This window comes from Excalfactoria chinensis, chromosome 1 (assembly GCF_039878825.1).
Source record: "Excalfactoria chinensis isolate bCotChi1 chromosome 1, bCotChi1.hap2, whole genome shotgun sequence".
In the NCBI taxonomy this organism is placed as follows: domain Eukaryota; kingdom Metazoa; phylum Chordata; class Aves; order Galliformes; family Phasianidae; genus Excalfactoria; species Excalfactoria chinensis.
In genome coordinates this window covers 8,228,687-8,251,986 of record NC_092825.1, presented here as the reverse complement: position 1 = coordinate 8,251,986, position 23,300 = coordinate 8,228,687, and the positions used below count along the sequence as shown (strand labels likewise).

Genomic DNA, 23,300 nt, shown 5'->3' with positions numbered 1-23,300 from the left:
CTCAAGGCCAGATTGGATGGGGCCCTGGATTACCTGGTCTTGTGGATGGCAATGCTGTCCATAGCAGAGGGTTGAAACTAGGCAATATTTGAGGTCTCTTCCAACTCAAGACATTGACTCTATGATTCTATGACTCTATGATTCTTTCTTATTAATTCTTAAAATTCAATATGGATTTGACTGCTTCTAAGCAATAAGTTGAAATTTTCATAGAACAATAAGTGTCATAACCCTAGAATTTCACTCTTCTTTGGTAAAGCTCAGTTCACAGCTGATCATTTTAAATGTGAAGATAGGTCTGTTTTCCTCATAGTTTTCCTCATGTTTTTTTACTACATCATTCATCGAGAATAATTTAATTTGTCATTTGATTGCTTAGCTACCCAGTTGCATAAGATCCTTTTGTAATTTGTCACAGACTTCCTTTGTCTCACTGTACTGAATAACTTAGTATCGTGTGAAAACTTTCTCATCTTGCTGTTCAACCTCCTTTTCAGGTTATTTATGAACACGTTGAACAACAGGGGCCACAGAGCAGACCTCTGTGGAATTACATCTATTACCTATTGTCTATTAAAATAAATCTTTTTGGACAAATAAAAGCAATAAAAATCTGTGATCAACTTAAACTCTGCACCCCACGAACAAGAACTCAAGCTACTAAATTTCTTTTATTTATTTTTAGTTTACTTAGTTGCTTTCAGTTGATTCTGACACAAGGCTTAATATGAATTGTATCATTGTAACATGGTTAATATTGTGGTTATTTTTCATATGATCTACCACAAGAAACATACAGTTACATTCTGAAAATCTCTGCCAGGCAGCCTGAGGAAAGATTCATCAAAGAGAGAAGACACCCAGACATTGGTCTTGCCTACTGAACATGAAGAACATCTGATCTGAACACGCATGGTTACTTTTACAATCTGAAGGTCTTAGTGAAAGAGGTAAAATAATACATTCAAACAAAATCTAAATGCATTCCCCAAATGTTTGAATGATTTGTCTCCAGCACAATGGGTTTTGTAAATCACAAGATATCGAATTCTAACATAAATCACTATGTTATCAGGCATCAAAATTCTAACTTACACTGCCTTGCGATGAGCCCATGGGGAGTCCCATTTGAGTCAATGCTATTGCTGATATAGTAAGGGTTATATAAACTTGCCCTAGGTTAGCATATTATTATTATTTTCTTTCCGTCTCACAATTTTACAAGTGAAACTAGAACAGTAAGAAAGCCTAGTGTTGCATAAATACAATAATTGTAGAAAAAATAATAAGAGATTGCAAATATGCATCTAGCAGATTGGTAGCAGAAGAGAAGGGCTGTGAAGAAGGCAGATACAATTAAGGTCATATGCAAAGCACATGTGAATATGCTTTCTGCATATTCTTTAGCAGTGTTCATCAGGGAGGAATTCAGATTTTCAATTAGTGATTAGTAATCCTAACTACATCTTTGAAAATAGAATACTCATACAGCCACATTTTAGAACATATCTATAGTATACCATGGAATATTTTCTGTGTTTCTTATTGCAAAAACCTCAGGTTACACTTCCACATGGTAAAATCAATATGTTTTAATCAATAAAAGAATGGTTCTTCATGTAATACAACCTTTGTTCTTGTTACTTAGTTTTTTTGTATGTTTGTTCTTTTTTTCCCCCTCTTCCATATTATACATTGTGCCTATGTAATTAATCAAATAAAGGAAGAGCAGGATATAAGTGTTCTGACTCATATAAACGTAGACTAATTTCTATTCAGAATGAATATAATGATCATGTAAGAAATGTCATGATTGTGGGTGTATATGTTTTCAGAGGGGATTTAGTAGGTTCTTCAGCTGAGATGTGGGGTGGTGTAAGCTAGTGATCTGTAGCATGCCCTCTACTGTTTCATTGGCTGAGGATCTGCTTGACCTGCTTGAGGGCTTGATGCACACTGGCATTTAACTCTAGGTCTTCAGACCATGCTTACAACTAACTGTTCAAGGCCATGATGAATCAATCAGCCAGATGGCTGGCAGTCACGCAACACAGTACTCTCCATGGACTGTACAGTGTTTTTGAAATGCTTTTCTTTAATGAAGGGAAAGGAAATGTTGACCACAGATGAGAGACTTATGCTTGGCTCTCCCAATTGCTCAACGATGCAGCAAAAGAAAGAATGTTATCCGTGAGGGTATATGTTCAAATATTGAGACTGCGTGGCCTTACATTGCAAAATTAAACAAGTTCAGTATCAGGAGCTCCCCATGAGGATTTTAAAATGGTTCTGTCAAGACTGACCTATTTCATACATTCATCATAGCTACCTAAGAAGTGCTATTTTATTGAATAGAAAGGTTTGTTGAATAGAAAGTGGGACTTTTATCCAAAACCACTGACAACAATTGCAAACTCAGTGTACTGTGGGTGTTATGAGTAAATAGGATGACTTCAAATTTCTGTTCATTAACTTCAGGGTATTTTGAGACTCTAAAACTGCCTTAAATCAGTGGAACATTCAGAAAATCCATCACAATATTTCAACATATTCTTGCTTAAAATGATTGTCCTATTGGCTAGATGTCCAGAAAACATGTTTTGTTAAAATGGATTTAAGAAATAATTTGACAGCAAATAATTTGCAGTGATTCATTAAATAAAAAAAAACACACCATATTTATATATATATATATATAACCATATAATATGGAAGAGTGCTTTAAAAAATTGCACACATCAAACAGACATGTCTGAAACATGTTTAAGCATGATCAAAGGAGAAACAAAGCCGTAGCATAAACATGATCAAAATAAAATTGCAGCTAAAAGCATTTCTCTGATCTTGTAGCCAATGTGAACAAGCTAAAAATAAAAACTTGTATTTTGATTTAAAGCAATCAGAATCAAGAAGCAGGTTATTAAAGCACACACCTCTCTCAGCCTCCTTTAACCAATTGTCCTGACTGTAGAGCTATTTCTCAGCTCCCACATGACACCTTCCTAGCGCCACTTTTTCTGTGCCCTTCTGCAATTACCAATTCTGCAGACATTTCATTGGCAGCAGCCCATTAAACTGTCCTTCATGAAAAATCTGGCTCTTTATGAAAACGACACCTTGGTCCAGCTGCCTCTATGATTTATACGCCATTGTTTGCTTAGTTAAGTAATGAAAATGTGTTTTGCTTGTTTCAGCACTTAGGGTTCAGAAAAAGCTAAGGAAAATCGATTTGCATTTGTTCTTTTATAAATGTTACTCTTTAGCAGCAACAATCATGCAAACATACACACCGATAGGAAGAAACAGAAAAACAAAAAAAACAAAAAAACAAAAAAACAAAAAAACAGAAATTGGATTTCTAATAGAATTGTATTAGCATTTTAATGAAGATATATAAACTGGAAGGCATAGAAATTGCTTTTAACTGTCAAGACTGAGCCAGCTGAGGGAACAGAAGCTCGGGTCATCTCTTCATCATTTGGCAGGAACAAAAGGTCAGTTCTCTCAGGAAATGTTTTATAAAGAGTTTGAACTGGATGCCCCTATTATTGTATAGTTATGGTTAAAATGACTAATTTACCAGTTCACAGCAAGAAACTAGGGAAATTTTATGCTCAGTAGAATTGAAATTGCCATAATTTAATGAAAATTACTGGAGGATGACTAGGACCCAGAGGAGAAAAACAGTGCTAGGGACTCTGAAATTAAAAATTTAACAAAAAGAAGAAATAGACATTTACTCAGGACTTCATAAATAGTTGCAGTGCCTCTCCACTGAGACTCAGCAAAGTCAGAGAAACAAACACTGTCCTCAGAAAATCTGATCTTGAAATCATAGCAAGCTCCACTACCCACAGAGAGGAGGACTTATAGCATCAGTCACATATGTGCTTAACAGAGCCATGGGTAAGTTCACCAGAGGACAAAGCTTTTGATATATGTTGATGAGAGAACCAAATTGCTTTGAGGTTTTAGTCACTCAACTATAGTACACAAAACACTGAAGCATCCAAAGCTCTTCTTCCAAAATCTGCTCATTTTAATTCTTCCACTTTCACATATCTCTTGTAAGCAGCAAGACAGGCAATCAAAGCTGAGATCTCATAGATTCACAGTTCAGAACAAAGCTCCTCAGCAACAGTGCTGGCATCAGACCACATCCTCAAAGTGGGAGTGCTCTTTGCATAAGGGATAACTTTGGACTGCAACAGAGCTAATAGTATGGCTTTGTGGTAACTTGCATTCAGCCACTGACACAGAAAGTAAAAGCAGGGAGAGACCACAGAGCAGATCTGATTTAAATACACTATTCCCAAAGCCATGGACAGGTGGAGGTGGCACTCCAATAATCCACGATTAAGATCATATCAGCTTCTACAGGGTAAGAAGCACTATAGTTACTCATTGGTGTAGCAATGGAAATTCTAATCAGAAAGTTTTAAAGGATCATAACATTTATCAAGTGATACTTTTTTCTCTGAGTCAAGCCAGATTGATAGTTAAGAACTACAATCTTCTAATAATGCTGATACTATTATCTGTAATAGATTTGTATGCACCCCTTATATCTTAAAACAAAAAACAACAACAAAAGAAAAACACTGTCTATTGAAAGTAATTATGATGACACCGTTGGATTATCATATGGGCTAAGAAGTTAAAGGTTGAGCTAAGGCTTCCTGTAATTTCTATTTATTCATTATGAAACAGGGTACAGGCAAGAGCTAAATGAAAGGTAGATACAACAAATATATAAATAAATATTCACTGTGCTTTTACTCATGTAAATTCAGCACCAGGAATCTTGTTCTTATGGTTTCTCACTGCTTTGACTGTGTCACCACTGCTACTGTGTCAAGTGATTTCAAGAAGAGCATAGTTTTAATTTACAGTACTTAGCATCTCCAGGTGTAAACGAGGCCTTGAGTATCTGACAAAGCTTAAATCACAAGCCAATGCTACTACTCCAATATATGCATATAATATTTCTTGTGACTAATATTTTGGCTTACACAAGATGGGGGAAGAAGAAAATGATGCAATAATCAGTTTCTGAAGCCTTTGTTCTAAAGAGGCAGCAATGATTTTGAGTCCCTGGAATGCTTAATGATACGGTGAAGAGAAGTGAATGCAACAGTTCAGTCAAATTATAGCTTAATTCTCAACATAAATTAGATTTCTCGCAAAACAATGGTTAAGATCTACCCACCCTATTTAGTTTAAAAAGGTGATTATTATCTCCTTACAGAACAGCAACCAAAATTAACACCTCTTTTCCATTGCTGACTATGTTTTGAGGTGTTATATATCTGTCAACACCGTTAATTTTAAACTGTTGTACTTGTCCCCCATATAAAATAATTGGGAAACTGAGAAAACTACTGTCCTACACAGAACAGAAGGATTTGAAGCACACTGTATCCATGTACAAATAATTTAATCTGACTTTTCTGCATTTCCTAGCTTCTCTGTTGAAAAAACAAGTTAGATGATGTTAGAAGAGAAAATGATGAGAGTTTCAGCTAAGAACTTGTTTCTTCCCCCTCAGTTATTTTTCTTTTCTTAACATTGTTAAGTGGAAATTAAAATCCTGGAAAGTCTGTGCTTAACTCTGTAACCTCCATCTTCAGAGCTCTGGATTAATGACAATAACAGTAGTCTTTACGTAAAGAAGTGATATATTACAGGAGGAAGTGGAGTAAGGAGACAATGAAGGAAAAAGATTTTTCTAATTTGAGTGCCATGTACTTTGACAATCAGAGTATTGCAATGGGTCTGTCTTTTGTAAAATCTGGGGATTCACAGGTAAAGAACGAGTCACTGTGGATGCCTGAGCAGTTTATGGTAGATGACTCAAACTCGAGACAACAAACCTTGTTTCACTGAACTCATGATTTTCTCAGACCTTCCTAAATATGTGATTGTCTTGATGCAATAATCTTTCTCTTCATAACTTGGGAATTACAAGTTGCAGGAAAGTGTTCCCTTGATGTTAAGGAAGACCCTACTAATGAGTATGTTCTTTTTTTTTTTTTTTTTTTTTTTTTTTTATCTCCCCTTTAGATACCAAAAGGCCGCTCTCAGGTATCCCCGGAGCCTTCTCTTCTCTAGGCTGAACAGCCCCAGCTCTTTCAGACAGTTTTCAGAGTTGAGGTGTTCCATCCCTTGAATCATTTTTGTGGCTCTACCCTGGATGTGCTCCCTCTTTCTACCTGAGGAATAGCTGGGAATTAACAGGGCAAACACATATCACTGAAGGGAAAGTCAGACAGCCATCATCAGCACAACTGGCAAAGCATGAAACCTTAAACTGAACACCAGAAATTTGACATGTATGTCTTTAGCCTCTGTATGTCTCCTTGGGCTTAAACTCTTAAAATGTCAGCTCCATGCATTGCTCAGCTCTGTCACCAGCAGCACCAAATACATATATATATATATGTATTGCTTTATTTTTCTGCCTACATCACGAACTCCTATGGGTTGACATGGCCCCTATGTCAAAAATAATTTATTTTCAAAATAGGAAGAAAACATCCAGAATTTGTACTGCTGGGTTCAATTTGAAGTGTGTGAAAGGGGTCTTATAATTGTAAAAACAATTTCTTCCTAGACGTCATTTAAAAAAAAATAGACAGGACTCTGCCATCATCTCCTCTCACAGTGAGGGACAATCAGTCATCAGGAAATGATCCTCAGCCTGAGCCAGTTCCCAAGCACTGATCCAGCAGAGAATGTTCCTGTAGTCATTTCCTACCTTTCTAGTCTCCTAGAATTTGATTTCTTAGCTAAATTCCTCAGATGTGACCAAAAAATAAGGTCATTTTTGTCAAAATATGAAAAAAAGATCTTGTTATTACTAACTTTCACAGCTAGTACAAAGCACATTGACATAAAATCCTTTAATGTAAGATTAATGAGGGATGGCAGCAAAGACTGGAAAAAGCACTGGGTGAATGACTGTTTTTAATTGATCTGTCAGTGCAGCATAACAACGTGAAATACAGCAAGGCATCTGTAAGTGGAAGCAAAACCTCTCAGCTCAATTTGAGGTATTCAGTGTGATAACATCAGATATGACAACCTTTTTCAGTAGTCATGTGAGGAAAATAAGTGATTCCAGTTTAGCTTCAGTCAACATAAGGAATTAATAGCATTTATACTGAAGTAATGTACTAATTTATCAATGACACAAAACTTAGATCTGTCATCAGTCAATGAACAACAAACAAAAACAACAAATGAACAAATAAGGCAAAGTATTTGATAATGCATGTGTGCTTAAAACCAAGGAGATGCTTGAAATAGCAAAGATGTGCAAAGTCACCATTTGCACTGCTCTGTAAGAAATTTGTTCTGTTCGCATTCTGTTTGACTGGTACATACTTTCTTACTTTTATTCCATGAAAGGAAACTCTCATCTTTTTTTTTTTTTTTTTTTTTTTTTCTAAATTCCCTGATAGCATTTCAGAAATATTTAAATATTTGATTCAATTACTGTATTTTCTAAGAATGAAAAACTTCTTGGTGTGACACTGTATCAGTCTCAAAATTTCAGTATTATTGAAAGCAGTGAGGGAAGAATTGCTGCACACGTTTGTGATACATAAACAGCAGGGAGAAGAATTAGCAGGAAGTTTAGCAAAAGTATTAAATAGTAAAAAAATAATGAAATGTAGGAAAAAATATTCAGTAATGAGTAATATTCAGTATTTCCAGTAATGAACAGGAAACTGCAGAATATGTTTAAGTAATGTTTTCTACCAGTAGAGGTCTGGCAAAATAAATAAATAAATAAATAAACAAATGGAAAAAGTTATGTCTAGTACAAAGTTCTGCTGTAATGGCAAGCCATTTTACAGCCTTGAGATGATTCACTAGTTCATGGAAAATGGTCTTTCACCTTTCCCTCTCATGGAGGTTTTTCTGCCCTTAGCATGATCAGAGAAACTGAATAGGAAACAGAGGTTGAAGGAATGAGTGAGTGACGAGAGCTGTGCCCTGTGACCAAGCTTTAACAGCATGTAAAACTCAATCACAGAAATCAAAAAATACAAAATAATAAATAAATAAATAAATAAATAAAAACATTTTTGTTTACTTTGTTCATTTGGTTAATTATTTGTGTGTGGTTTGGGAATTACCAATATGCTTTTGAGACCTGCAATTATGTGTAAAATGTAGTTAGCAGCAGTTCTACTTACTGGATGTACTGACACAATACTGGGCCAACACTTCCATACATGAGAAGAATATTGATAATTATGAAAAAGGTCTGCTATATTTTCTTCCATTTTTTCAATCATATTTGGAACTTATATTTTTTTCTAAGATGCAAGAAAGGGTTTGTATATGTATGTTTATACATTTGTACTGAACACTACAAGCCATTGGTTTTAACACGCTTGTACAGATCCATATGAGTATTGAAGCTTGTCTATCAGATGAATGAGCCATCTGTCTTATTGTAAGAGTCACTGAAAGCAATGCGAGAAATAAAGGTTTCATGGATTTGACAAAAGACAGTTCCCCTTGTTTCATTCGGCTTAACTTATGCATTGATGATTATCTGTTATTATTTGTCTGTTTTCCTCTGTTTTGTACATCTTGTGTTCAATGAATAAAATGAATAAGAGACACTCAGTTGTCTGCTGTAAACATTACATTTTTCTACTGTCCAAATTTCCAGTCTTTAAAAACCTATTATTTTCTTTTGTGGGCACTATGAAACTTAAATTCTGCATCTCATGCCTTTATTTTACATTGCCTTCTCCTTGGAAGGAGCAGTCAGCTGCCAGCATTTAAAAATAATTTTCTGTTTTCTTTTTCTTATTGGTGACTTATGTCAAGGAAAAATCTCAAAAAAATCTAACACCCAGTGTTTTCTACCTACTTTTTATTCAAGTTACGGGTTTTGAGAAGTCTGAATTGTACCTATAATGCCTCTGTGCATGAGCACTTCCAACTGCACAAACACTTCATGTCTGCAGAGGGCCTAGTTTAATCTCACTGACATCACTAGAACACTAACTATTTATCAGGCAACTTGAATTTTACTGAATTAACAATAAAATAATCAACAAACACTAATTCTCAGATATATGGCTATGTTCACAGATAAAGTATTGCAAATGAATACTTTCAAATATTTCATAAGGGCAAAATGTGAAACAAAATTTTTAAAATAACCACGTGTTTTGTATTATTTTTTTTCTTCTTATTTTTCTGAACAAATTTTTATATTTTTCTGAAGAAAAAGATATTGGTCCCTGGGAGGTTATCTGGTTTCTTCTCATATCAATTCATCTAATAAATCCTTTCTGCAAATCTTGCTGCATTTATTTGAACAGAAGCCTTTATATACCTTCCAAAAGGAAAGGAAATGCATATATATATATATATATATATATGTATATATATTCCCTGTAATACAGGAAACTAATAAAAATATGGGACAACCTATTTCTTCTAAATATGTCAGGGAACTTTTTTTTTTTTTTTCATTGTTTACTTACTATGCTCATGGAAGCTCTAAATAGACCAGTAACATCTAATTTTGCTTGATACTATAAAGGAAAATGTGGTTTTAAAGTTTTAGGGTATAGCGGAGTCAAAACTTGATAATACTACAGGAAATCTCATCTTTCTAACACATGAAGTGTTCAGCTTATAGCTACTAGTGATATTGATGTGAGTATTAAGAAAAAAAAATGTTCAAAAAGATGAAGTCCATTTTTGGTGGCTTAGTCTCAGCAGGCTTTTGTATACTGACATTTCTAGAGAATAGTGTTGCTTTTAAGATTCTTAACCACAGTACTATCACATTTCAATAACATGGTCCTTGTTTTGTTACTACACCATACTTTTCTGAGTATTAGTTATTAGCTGGTGGATTGGTTTCCAGAACTCAATTTGACACCACTTTGAAACCTAAAAACTAGTCGCTGAAGCTTAAGTAATATATGATGTTCTGCAGCTGACTATGAAAAATCCAATTTAGCATTGCTGTAAGATAGGTTATTCATGATCTACTGCTCTGACAAAAAAAAACCTGAAGACATTAAATGAGAATTCATTTGTCAAGTCTTTTTTTCTAGTGATCTGTCCATCATTCATTCTGTGAATGAGGAATTGGGTCTGTTTTGTTTGTTTTATTTATTTGTTCAAACATGCTACCTTTACAAGTGAAAAAAATAGGTATCCGTTTGTCTCTCCCATTTGCCCTCCTCCCTTCCTGTTCTCTCTTCCATACACCACTGGCATGATTAAGGCAGTAAGGACTAAATTATGCTGATGGTGTCATCTGCTTCACCCTTTTGTTTCACAAGTGTTGCCTGGTGGAAACTGAAGAGGAACTCAGTGAAGTGGCTGGCTTAAGCAGAACTGGAATGGTGTTTCTCCTAGATACACTGGGCTTGCAGGGCTAAACAAAGAAAAATTACTAAAAGCTGTTGTATGAATTAAAATGCTGAAAAAAGATGAAAACTGATCTGCTGGGAAACTGCATGTTAAACTGGAATATACAGTTTTGTACTGTAGGGGTTTTTGCTGCTCTTCTACTGACAGGTTATAAAAATATCAAAATGTCTTACAGTTACAGCACAGAAGGCTCTTCAAGATGTAAAATTTGATACATGGTAGTATTTCACAAATAATTAAAGTCTGCAATGAATTAGCAAATCTGAATTTAATTACAACAGATAGTTCAGATAATTTCTTGATCATGTATGCTCTGTGTCTGACTGATCACAAAGTATTAGGCCATGTTCTACTCTAGTACAGTCAGTAGCCATAAATGCTAAATACAGTAGAAGTAAGAATATATCCTCGAGAATTGAGCTTAATATTAGCTTTGCTGTTCCTTGCTAGTGTGACTTTTGAATTGTGTTCTTGAATTATCTAAATGTATTATCATTTAAAAATACATTGATGTTTCCACTTTAATGTAAAACGACTATTTTAATACAAGACAGTAATTAGCAATCTAGTACCAGCCATCAGTTTGATATCAGCCATGACATTATTTAATTTTCAGAATCACAGAGGTTAAAGCTCACTGAACTATAAGCAGTTGGAAACATGGAGTGTAATCCCAAGGCACAGCTCTGCACAAGCTGTAATTTAAATCATATTGCATGCTAAGCTGAAAAGGCAGTGCAGGTCCCAGAGGGCATGAATAAATCTGCAGTCACTGATTTGCCACACACATTTGGGCTGGGATACTGTAACTGTGCAAATGTGATGTCTTCCTTTAGTGCAGAGGACTTGTCATCTACTGAGATTTGTAATTAAATAACCCAAAGAACAAAAGCAATTACTTAACCTTACAAGCATTCAGACTGGAATTTACACAATTTCATGAACAAAGAGAAGGGGAAGTTGTGGAGACAGAGAGAAAGGGAGGCTTTGAGTCTGCAACATAATTCAGATGTGTCTAATGCTAGTTGAGGTTTTAATGTATAGACCAGGTATTCAAATACCTGACTTACTTTGAACTATGAATTCCTTCATCACAAATTCCATTCTGAAATGGATGTTTGCCTGTTTAAGGAGCCAATTATGTTACTGCTGGCTACATGCCACATCAGGTGCTGGCTTTGAGCAATCAGTTGTGTTAATTGCAAGTAACACTGAATGCCTTTTGGGACAAGAAATTCAGTTTTCAGGAATGTTAGTGTAAAGGATCTCGTTCAGCCCATTACTAAGAACAAATCACCAAGTCTATGTGAGCTGCAAATAACACTCATGATTTTATGGAATGGAGGGAAGAGGTTGGAACAGACTCATGTGCTGTGTCCTCACATAGAATCATTGAATCATTTAATCTTGTGAGTAGGAAAAGACCCTTTAAGGTCATCTAAACCATCTCACATTCAGTGAACAGGGAAATCTACTGCTAGATCTGGTTGCTCGGAGCCTGATAAAGCCTGACCTTGAACATCTCCAAGGACAGAGCTTCCACCATTTGCTCTGCTAAATATGTAGGGCATCTCAGTTACTTGATGGATTTTCCTTCAGCTTCTCAGCCCAGCTATATTTTTTCGCTCTCTGCTTAGTTCTATTATGTGTTCTGAACTAGGATAACAGAGCCAAGATATTGGTTTAGGAGAACCATCTATTATCATCATAAACATGGTGTCCTCCATATGTAGTGGCATTTACTTTTTTCTGTTTGCATACTGGGAATATGAATTTTAAGAAGCAAATTTGTATAAAAATAGACATTGAAGAAAAAAAGTATATTGTGAATGACATGAACTGCGCATTGCAGCAAGTAGAAATTAGTAGATTTTCTTGGATGCAGTGTATATATTTTAGTTTATTATCAGCTAAAGGTCTGGACTGTGATATTTCTGTAGTATCTAACTTTCGTCTCCATACCTGGATAACACATTTGAACTATCTATTCACAAGAGTTGATTTCTGATATGCCTGCCTGTGAGTTGTAGAACCAGCGCAATTTAAAAGAAACCTGCCCAAACACAGGAGGTGATGAATAGGAACTTTGGGTAGAATCAGTGGAGATAAAGAGAGTTCATATGTTGCAGGGATGTGGAAGAATTTGTATGAACCTCAAAGTCTGCAGGTGCCTAGAAACAGTATGGGAGGCTCAGGAAGTGTCTCTAATAGTCTTTAGAGGCTCAGTCCCCAAACTCCAACAAGACTGTATAAAGAAAACTTCTCAAAACAAAGCCATCTTATTTCTCCTTTTAACACAGACTAAAACTCTGCCAAACACTCTGGTCTGAAGCTGTGAATTTCATTAAATTCAATGCAACTTGCTTAGTGCTCTCCATTCTTGTATGGCTGAAACCTCTAATTCTCCACCCCCCCCCCCGCGGCAGCCAGCGTGCTCCAGTCACATCACACTTAACCTTTGCCTTGGCTTCTCAAAAAAGAATTTGTTTCACTCTATTCATGGCTTCAACAGTTTGGCAAACTGCACTTGAGTGCCGCACTGGGCCTTTATATTGAACACACTAATCTGATTGTTTTTCCACTCTACAAACTTTGGGTCAACAATCAAGCTGCTGCCAGAAACTAATTAATTTGCAAACAGGCCCCATTTTCACAGGGGGAGAGCTTTTGAAACCTATGTCAGCAGAGCTGGTCACACCATGGTGACATGCATTGTCATGGCATCCACTTTTCTGGGTAATTCTCCTCACTAATTTTTCACCACACACATGAACTCAAATTACCCAGTCAACAGTAAATTTCTATTGAATGCCCACCAAACTCTAAATGTGGTGTCCTGAGAAGAGGAAATTGGTATTGACAGGGTCAACACTCATTAAATTGATGGCTAGAGCAGAAGGGAAGAAAAGGCACAAGAACATACAAAAAAACATCAGATGTGTGTCATATCTCAATGAAGGGGGCTGTAACAGACCCCATTACCACTTTGTTGAAACCACTTGGTATTCTATGGTGTGATTCCCTACAAGCAGATTTCTGCTTAACTTTTTTTGAATAACTGGCCAGTTACTTTGTTAACAAGAAAGAAGGCAGAATTTGGTACCTGAAAGTCACTGCTTTGCAAGCATCAGAGAAATGGTGAGCCCTCACAGAGATCTCAGAGATCATGGGAGTTTGCAAGGTCTGTATTACGCATGTAGTACCTTTGGCATCAGGCTACCTTAGTCTAATTTACATCTTTGTAAAAATAAGAATTTCAAAGAAAGCCAAGTTGTGTAACTTGAAGTGAGGCCTACCCAAAAAGCAAAAAAAATTGCAGTCCTAGAACCTGAACATTACAGGTTGTTTTGAACATTACATTTGTTTTGAACAAATTATCTTTCTTCTTCCCCGCCTTTTTTTTTTAATTAATTTTTCCTTTTTAAATTCATCTCCAGGGCGAGAGTTTTCACTAACACTTCCTGACAATTAGCTGGAGCGTGAAGGTGTTGTATTTATACATATATGTATAGACCTTTTATGTATAGATATACATGCATGGTGCTTTTTGATCATATATTCACTGAAAGTAGTACACAAAGCTGCCTGCTGTCAACTGCAGAAGTTACCTATTGAAGCTTTATTACATATGATGTAATAAATATCATATAAATATCATCATATAAATATCATATCATCATATCAATATCATACTATTACATATGAATTAGCAGAGGGTTGTTAGAGTTTGGGTAAAATGGTTAGGTTGTGGTTGGACTTGATCTTTAAGTTCTTTTCCAACTTGAGTGATTCTACGATGCTACGGATCTATATAAATAAACAAGCCTTCATAGTCAAATAAATATAAATGTAAATATAAATATAAATGTTGTAAATTAAGAGCTGGAAACATAGATGAGACTGTTCCTCCTGAGGTGTACTCCTGCAGCTGAATTATTGCACAGTGCCTATGTTTGGAGGTGGCAATTGAGACTCAGGTTTGTGTCTATAATGCACAGATCACCTGGATCATTAAAACTTGATTCTGACCACCGAAGCAAGATCAATCAACTTGTTCAGTGTAGTCAGGTACACTGACTTATTCACATCAAGCCAGACCTAGCCAGAGCTTGTTCTGGCTCATTTATCCAATTTCCTCCTCAAAAAAGTCAGAGAATGGCTGAAGGAAAGGGCAACTCTTAGGTCTCACCCTGACATGTTGCTTACCAGGATTTACTGGACTGTTTACATGATAGTGTACTCAACAGTAATGCAAAAATTACAATTAAAAAAAAAATAAAAAAATCTGGTATTTTTAACATATTACAAACAGATCAAGGCAGTGTACATGTGTAAGCACATATCCCAAAGCTGGCAATCATTTCCTTTTTTCCGTTTAGAAGAAACTGTGCAGTGATCTTTTAGGGACTGGGGTCATATCTCACAGTGCTTGTTTAGAGAGCTATAAATTTCTTTTCTAAACTCTTGTGTTGTGTGCAGCAGAAAAGCTGAAAGCTTTGGATTCAACTACATTGATAGCTTCCAATCAAATACTTGGTTGAGCCTACAGCTCCTTGTATTGTAGCCATTTTAGGTTGAACATCAAGTAATAACAACAAGAAAGAAGTGCACCTTTGTGCTTCTGGAAATAAAACATTTCTTCCAGGAGAAATAGAATGAGACATAATAAAATGTATTCAGAAAAAACTTGTTAGCTTGCAATGAGAAAAGCAATTTGAAAATCTTATTCATTCTCTCAAATTTGGATCTACAGACTTAAGGAAGAAAGAAAAGAGTTTGTATTCCATTCTGTTCACATTATTATGCCACTGTCACCATAGTTTCTGAATACTTCCTAGCACTTTGTTAGGTGACATTAGCATTTGTCACACATGGAATTTATCACTGTGTAATTATTTATTGCTATTCTTAGCAAGGAAACTAATAGGAATGGGGGTGGGAGAGTGTATTAAGTGAGAAATTAGACTTGCTTATATGGACATGTTTTGTTCCTGCAAAGCTTGGAGTTGTTCTTGTCTGTATAAGTAGTGGTGGGAAAATGCTGGGCTTGGTTCCATGCTGCAGCCTGCATGATAGGAGATATCAGCTGACTAATTTGGTTCGAAGATATAAATGCATACTTCAAATGCAAGATATCCTTGAAAAATAAACCTCACTGTTTTCACTGGTAAGATTGTTTAAATATTTCCTTGTATATCCATGTGAACACAGACTGGAGTATATTTGCTTCAGTTCCTCACGATGTCAGGAAAGAATACTATCTGAGAGCACATAAAATGTTATTAAAGTTCCTCTTCAAACCTGCTAGGCCTCCCCACTGACTAAACTAAAAATTTGAAAATTAAATTTGGCCAAATATAACTTATATACAGCTTTTTCAAAAGTCCTTCAATTAAACAGCTCTTTTCTTGATGGAGATTTATTGTCTTTATAGCATCCATCACCTCTTTTCTCCAAGAGCATCTCAGATATATTTTAGGAAACAGCCTTCCAAGAGTAAATTAGGATAGTTTAGTCCCGTCTGTGCTGGAAGGTTATCCATTTTCTGTCTGCTTACATTTGCTGGTATGTATTTTATCGCTTTCTGTATGTCTGGATTGCCAATATGTAGGAGGTGGGCTTGAAAGTGGGAAACTAGGAAGGCATTTAGGGAGGAGGGAGAGGCGCAGAAGAGAGGGATATGGGTGGATATGGATGGATGGCAAAAGAGTACGGTTTGGCTGATCAAATTAAAGTTATAGATTAAGAATGCAGTAAATGAAGGCATATAAGCCTCAACAAGGGTAGCTGGAAGAGAATGAAGGATCATTTTGAAATGACTCAACACATACTACATCTTTATTAGATGGGAAAATATTTTATAAACAAATTGAAATCTTGTTATCCTCTTGCAATTCATACATAATCAAAATTAGGAGTGTATGTTGCCAGTGTTGGGACATTCTACAATATGCCGTAAACAGAAACAACACACAGTGATGGCTAAGGTTCTGTATAAATGCCAGGAGAGTATCAAGCCCTTGTTTCCAAAAATGGAGCCTGTGAAATTTAAGAGAGCATTTTTATTGAATAGTCACTCAGCATCTATAATTCTCAGCTGTTTGTGTAACTGTAAAATAAAGATTGTCAAGGACAATAAGCCCAGGGGTCTAAGTACAACTGCTACCCCATTTTAAAAATTAAGCCATGGAAAGTATGATAAAATAACATTATAGAGCAGATTTAAATCCACAATAAGCAAGGAAATTCCACACCATGACTGGAAATCCATCCTGACTGTCTGCCTTAACTCCAGTACTAGTAAAGACAGTGAATGAGGACAGTGCTCCCTCACTTTTTGGAGTGCAAATCACATTCATAATGCTACCTTAATGTGGATTTTGTGATTTCATTTCCTCTGAAACCTTGTGCGTCCCAAGTTTGTTTTGATTTTAAAATAAATGTTTATGGTCATTTGTTTTAAGAAATGTTAACAATTTAAGGCCAGATCCCCTGTGCTTGTGTCAAGTAAAATGAGGGTGGCTTGAAGCTTTCCTTCCACTCCCCTGAAAACTGTCTTCAGTGCATTGCTTAGCATTTACTTTGGTACACTGCACCACCATTTCTGCCTTCTTGCCTCTAGCTATGCCCTCAGCTCTTGCATGAATGCTTCTGAAGCTTAAGAGAAGGGAGCGAGAGATGTACAGCAGACTCCTCGTTTAGCTCACTGGGGAACTCCCTAGTAACAGGGGAAGCTGTTCTAGCCTGCTCGAGACTCCTACTCATCTCGTATTATTGCTGAAACAGTTCACAGAAGCAGGACCTGATCTACACTTCATTTAAATAACACTGGTTTCTGATGGATCTGAACTACACAAGGTAATAGCACATGCAAAGAAAAACATGCTTTTTGCCTATAGGCAGAACGCTATGAGATACAACATCAGAGCCATTAGTCCTTATAGTAAAGGTGAACATGTGAATTATTTATTTATTTATTTATTCCTAATTTCAAGACTTTTTCTGAGAGTCCAAATCTATTCTTAACCCTCATTGAGACCAGCCCAGACTGTCAGAGTGTTTGTTTTTTTTTTTTTTTTTGTGCAGAGAAATAATATGCACTTGCTCAAGGAACCAATAATGTTCAGGCACACAGCTTATAACAAAGTACATGATTTGGTGTGGGGCACTGAACTGTGGCTTCTCACATCCAAGTCGACTTCCCCGAGCACAGGAATATTTTACTGCATTTTTGCAAATGCCTCCATGTCACTTCTAGCCAACTCTGTATCAATAATTTAATATACAATGCTACAGTGACTGATGCATTGTTCTCTGCCTTCTAGATGAATGCTCTGACTACACAGCTATAGAATCAGTCTACCTTGCTTTATTTGGCTTGGTGACTATTTAATTTTTTAAGCAAAATGAAATGTCTTTAGAAGCCTGACAGCATTTAAAATTTTTAAAAGACTTAAAAATATTTAAGAGCTTCTGGCCAGCACCTTCCCTTGGGCTGGGCACAGTTCAAACTCCTCTTCCCAGCAGCACTAGTCTTATTGTGAGAGATGGAACATTTCCAACAAGTGATTCTGTAATCTCAGCAGAAACTGTGTTCATACTTTAATCCAAAAACTTCTTGTGTAATGTTGTTCAGTTCCAGATGATATTTAAAGTCTAGGAAATTTGTAAACTCATGCATAAGTGTCCCCTTCATTCCATTTTTGTTACCAAGAAGCTGTGTTTTCTGCACCCTGACCTTAGTTTTAATATAGGGAAAACAATTTCAAATCTCTGTTTTGAACAAAGTAAACATGAGCAAGACCTTTGCTGAATCACTGGGCTGAGGATAATGGAATGATGTTCAACAAGACCAATGGCCATTTTGGCCACAAGTCCAGGTAACACTACACACATGGTGGTGCAGAGTGGCTGGAAGAATGTAAGGAAGAAATGGACCTGGGGGTACTGGTCACTCAGTGTGACCAGGTGGCCAAGAAGACCATCAGCATCCTGGCTTGTTTCAGAAATAGTGTAACCTGAAGGAGCAGAGAAGTAATCACCTCCCTGTACTCAGCTCTGGTAAGGCCACACCTTGAGTACTGTGTTTAGTTTTGGGTCCCTTACTACAGGAAAGATACTGAGGCCGTTGAACGTGTCCAGAGAAGAGCAAGAAAACTGGTGTTCTGGAGCACAGTTCTTATGAGGAAGTTGAAGGAACTGGGATTGTTTAATCTGGAGAAGAGGAGGCTCAGGGGAGACTTTACAGCATTCTACAACTGCCTGAATGGAGGCTGTGATGAGGTGGGGGTTGGCCTATTTTCCTGCATTAACTAGCGATAGGACCAGAGGAACTTGCCACAAGGTGTGCCAGAGGAGATTCAGGTTGCATGTTAGGAAATACTTCTCTGAGAGAGTGGTCAGGCTCTGGAACAGGCTGCCCAGAGAGGTGGCTGAGTCACCATCCCTGGAAGTGTACAAGAAGAAAACCAGTTGTCTCGCGACCAATCTTTTAAGGTTTGTGAGGATGAGGTGTTCATTTTTTTGGTCAGAATTGCAGTCCTTACCAAGTTTTCAGTGTCTGTTCATTACAGTAGCAGTTTTCAATGCTTTGATTTTTAATAACATTTAATAATGTTTTAATTCTAATAAGAACACTCTGGACAGTAACTGGAAAAGCAAACCCACCACTATATAGCAGTTCACACTTTTACTGAAAAATGTGTAAATGTCTACAAACCTAGGGTTCAAAACTGGTTTGTACAAATGTTTAGGAATGTTAAGTACACCTAATCTTTCAATGTAAATATGTTTCATTAAAAAAATATTCACCTTAAATACATGCAATCACAAAACTTCTTTTTTAATTGCATTAAAAAATAGACAAATGGCCAAAGTAAAAAATAAATACGTAAAAATTAAGAGGTCAAAGTAAAGGCATGTCTGCAGAATTTGAAATCCAAATGGTTATCATTTTTTGGACTTCCTTGTTGGATGCTGAAATTAGGAGTTCTGTGCAGAAATGCTGCCAGGACATTACCACTGGGAAATTAACAGCAGAGTTTTAGAACCTTTAATAGGAGTACTGTAGTGCAGATTTTAAGTCAAATTTTGTAACTTCATTGATTTGAAAGGGAGAGATAGATTTCAAAAATGTACTTATGGATCGTTGTCTATTAAATTATATACAGCTATGAGAGTAAGTTCTAAAAGCTGTTGTTTGATTCTTGCATTTTTAAACCAGCTAAAATTTATACTTTCATACAGGAAGATAGTTTAAGAGCTACACTTAGTGTTGAAAGTCATCTTCGCTGTCTGTTATAGTAAATACTGCCTTTCTAATTCTATGCTTCTTTTGGACAATATTTAAATTCTGAAGAGCCTGAATTCATCATTTCTTTACATGCAAATGTCTTCACCATCCCATCTTGCACAAAACGGTTGTGGTTTCTACTCTGTCAGATCTAACCTTAGTGCTAATTTGGGAAAAGTAGTTCTCACATTTAGTGCTGAAAGACTGATAACCGAATCCACAAAGGAATGACACATTTTCAGCAATGAACTACAGGAGCTGTGGACAGTGGATGTGCTTTCCCAACATATACATGCTCCTCATGCTCCTGACTCAGCTGTCACTGTGCAAATTTAGAGCACAAAAGCAGATTTTGCTCGTAGGACTGTATTATATGTCATCACAACTACCATAATGAAAATGAACATTGTGTTATATTGAATATATTTTTACTCTGACAGGTTCCAAGATAGATCATAGAATAGAATCACAGAATCACCAAGGTTGGCAAAGACCTAAAAGATCATCCAGTCCAACCATTCACCTATTACCAATAGCTCCCACTAAACCATGTCCCTCAACACAACATTCAATCGTTCCTTGAGCACCCCCAGGGTCGGTGACTCCACCACCTCCCTGGGCAGTCCATTCCAGTGCCTGACAACCCTTTTTGAGAAGTAATATTTCCTAACGTCCAGCCTGAATCTCCCCTGCTGCAGCTTGAAACCATTCCCTCTGGTCCTATCACTAATGACACGAGAGAAGTGGCCTACCCCCAGCTCACTACAACCTCCCTTCAGGAAGTTATAGAGAGAAATAAGGTCTCCTCTGAACCTCCTGTTGTCCAGGCTGAACATTCCCAGCTCCTTCAGCCTCTCCTCATATGGCCTGTGCTCCAGACCCCTCGCCAGCTTTGTTGCCATTTGTTGGATGTGGATGACATGGATATGTCTGTAACACTTTTACTGTAATGTTTTCTGAAGTACAGCTATCTTCTCTATTACTGTAAAAATATATATAAATACCAATAAACAATATTGCTGGTTTACTGGGCAAGTATCAACTGTCCCCCCAGTTGTGTGGCTGAGTTACGACTAAACTAAACTTAACACGACAAAAGTCAGATTCACACAAGTCATCATGCTAAAAATACACACATGTACACACACACACTTATGTGGTTATCTGATATGTACATACAGTGTATACATGAGGGCTGCCCTGAAAGTAATGTATCCTATTTTATTGTGTTGGTCCACGACTTCAGAGGTGAATGTTAGTCATATGTCTGTAGAGGTTGAACCTTTCCACCAATATTCCATCACATTTTGGTGCCATGCAAGTGATGACAGGGGAGAGCCAGTCTATCAAAGTGGTGTCTGACACAGAAGTACATGTGAAGCAAAGGTGTGCCACTGAATTCCTTCATTTCCTACAGAAAATAATTGAAACTATTGACATTCATCAATGTTTGCTGAATATTTATGGAAACTAAACTATAGTTATGAGAACAGTGAGGCAGTTTTATTAGTGTGGCATAAAGGCTTTTGTTCATGGCTGTCAAAAATGCATAGCTAAATGTGGTGACTATGTTGAAAAATAGTATTTGAGGCTGAATTTTTTCTCTATCAAATAGTATTATTGTCCTTTTAGCATCTGTTGTTGTTTCCGTTGGAATAAATAGGAGGCATTACTTTCAGCCTACATATCTTACATGGTTTTATTCATTCAACCTCCATGAATTTACAGTTTTTTACCATGAGATTTAGATTATTAATTATTAATTGCACATAGATCTAATATAATAACTAGTATGACAGAGAACTTCCTTACTTTAAATGACAAGAAATTGCTGTGAAAAGGTTGGCTGCTGTTACATACTAAAATTTTGCATGATCACTTTGCACTGAATTGAAAAACCATGTAAAAAAGCACCTCAGCACAGACATAAATAATATGGAGTGCAAGCCTGGCAGATGCAAGTAGCATGTACAGAAAAAGTGCCTAGTCAAGTCTTCAAAACTGAAATATAAATTAACACAGACTAACTGCAGCTAGCATTACTGGCTCACTTAAATCAAATGGCAGCTTTTTTAAATGATGAATATTCATTTCCAAAATTCTCATAATCCTGGTATAACTAATGCCAAGTGTAAATCCAGTTAAGTTAGTGAAAATTTGACTTCAGTAAAATTGGATAGAGAACTCAAACACATTTTAAAGTTTTTTGGTGCGTGAAGTCAAAACAAGGTTTTTGCTGAAGCTATCCCTCTTATCCTATATATGTGAACAAGCACCTATAAGCTTGCTTTGTAATAACCATATATATATTTTTTTCTCTCTTCAGCTGCTGAATATTTTGAATCACAATAACTTGGAATACCCAAGATTCCTTTCATTTTTTGCTACCCACTGACAACTCTGGACTGCTCAGAAAAATCAGCAGATTCACTTTCTGTTGGACTTGGTGGCCAGTGTCAGATTCCCTTCAATCCAGTCAAAAATTAAAGCTAGTACAGAATATAGTCCTGCCCAAGGCTACATAGCTACTTTGTGTTGACATGTGGCTGATGCCTCCACAGGCCTTGAGCTTCTGTCCAACTTACACCCTACAGCAGTCTGCTCCTGTGGCTTAATTGTATTAACTTAGTTTCTGTATATGTTTTAAATTTAATCATACTCCACAAATCTCAATGTAATTAAAACAAAAATTCTTCTTTATAAATCACTTTTGATTAGTTTAACTAGTTTAAGACAAAATTCTGCTCCAAATAAAGGAGGAGTGTACATGTCACAGATGTTGTTGGAACAAAGCTGTGTGCTAGTCTTTAACAGCTCAATGAATGTAGCTGGATAAATGTACATTTTACATACCATTTAGCCACCGGGAGTCATGCTGCTCTGTTCTGATAGGATGGTGATGCCCCAGAGTTCGGAAAATAGCGAAGTCTCTGCCCATGAAGTCTGCTGCTGTGCCAGAGTACAATTCTCCATCTGTGGGAGGATGTAAGAAACATTTCTCAAATTTCCAGTCATGGTAAGTAAGAGAAAGTTGTCAGCCCTCTGTTTATATTACACTAATGGGGGTAATGAGAAAATTACAAAGCAATAAACCATACGCAATTTATTGTCATTGAAAATATATTATTTGACCCACTTTCTCACTGCAGAACTTAACAGTAACCTCTCAAATGACCCTATATCTGCCAACTGCAGACACTTTACCAAGATATGTTTACATACTTAGGCTGGAATACTGAGCAACAATACATCTCTACCTGGAAGACAGCAACACACAAAAACAAAATACTCCTCAAAATCTATTCAGCTATAAAGTTACTAAATTTTGAACTTTAGAACAGAAGTTTTGACTGAAGACCTCCAGAGTTTGGTTTTTTTCCTACACTGCAGGGATTTTGTTATTCTGTGTTTAGAAGAGAAGAAAGGCTCATTCACTTGCAGTTCAGAAAGTCATCATATCCCTTTGCATTTTTTTCCTATTTTTTTTTTTATTTTATTTTTCTTCTCTTTAAACAGCAAATCCTCTTAAAAAAAGAATTTTCTACAGAGAAGACATTACATGCCTTTTGACTTCTGCCACTTTAGTAAC

The 23,300-nt window shown here is 36.4% G+C and overlaps 1 protein-coding gene across 2 annotated transcripts in view; it reads right to left on the bottom strand.

Annotated features, from left to right (window-relative positions):
- The window catches only part of SEMA3A (semaphorin 3A), a 168,907-nt gene that overhangs the window by 36,953 nt on the left and 108,654 nt on the right, over positions 1-23,300 (bottom strand). For both annotated transcript variants that reach the window (XM_072331780.1, XM_072331772.1), the window contains one exon: positions 22,565-22,684. In XM_072331780.1, coding sequence (XP_072187881.1) covers positions 22,565-22,684 — 120 coding nt within the window. The remainder of the gene's footprint in view (positions 1-22,564; positions 22,685-23,300) is intronic.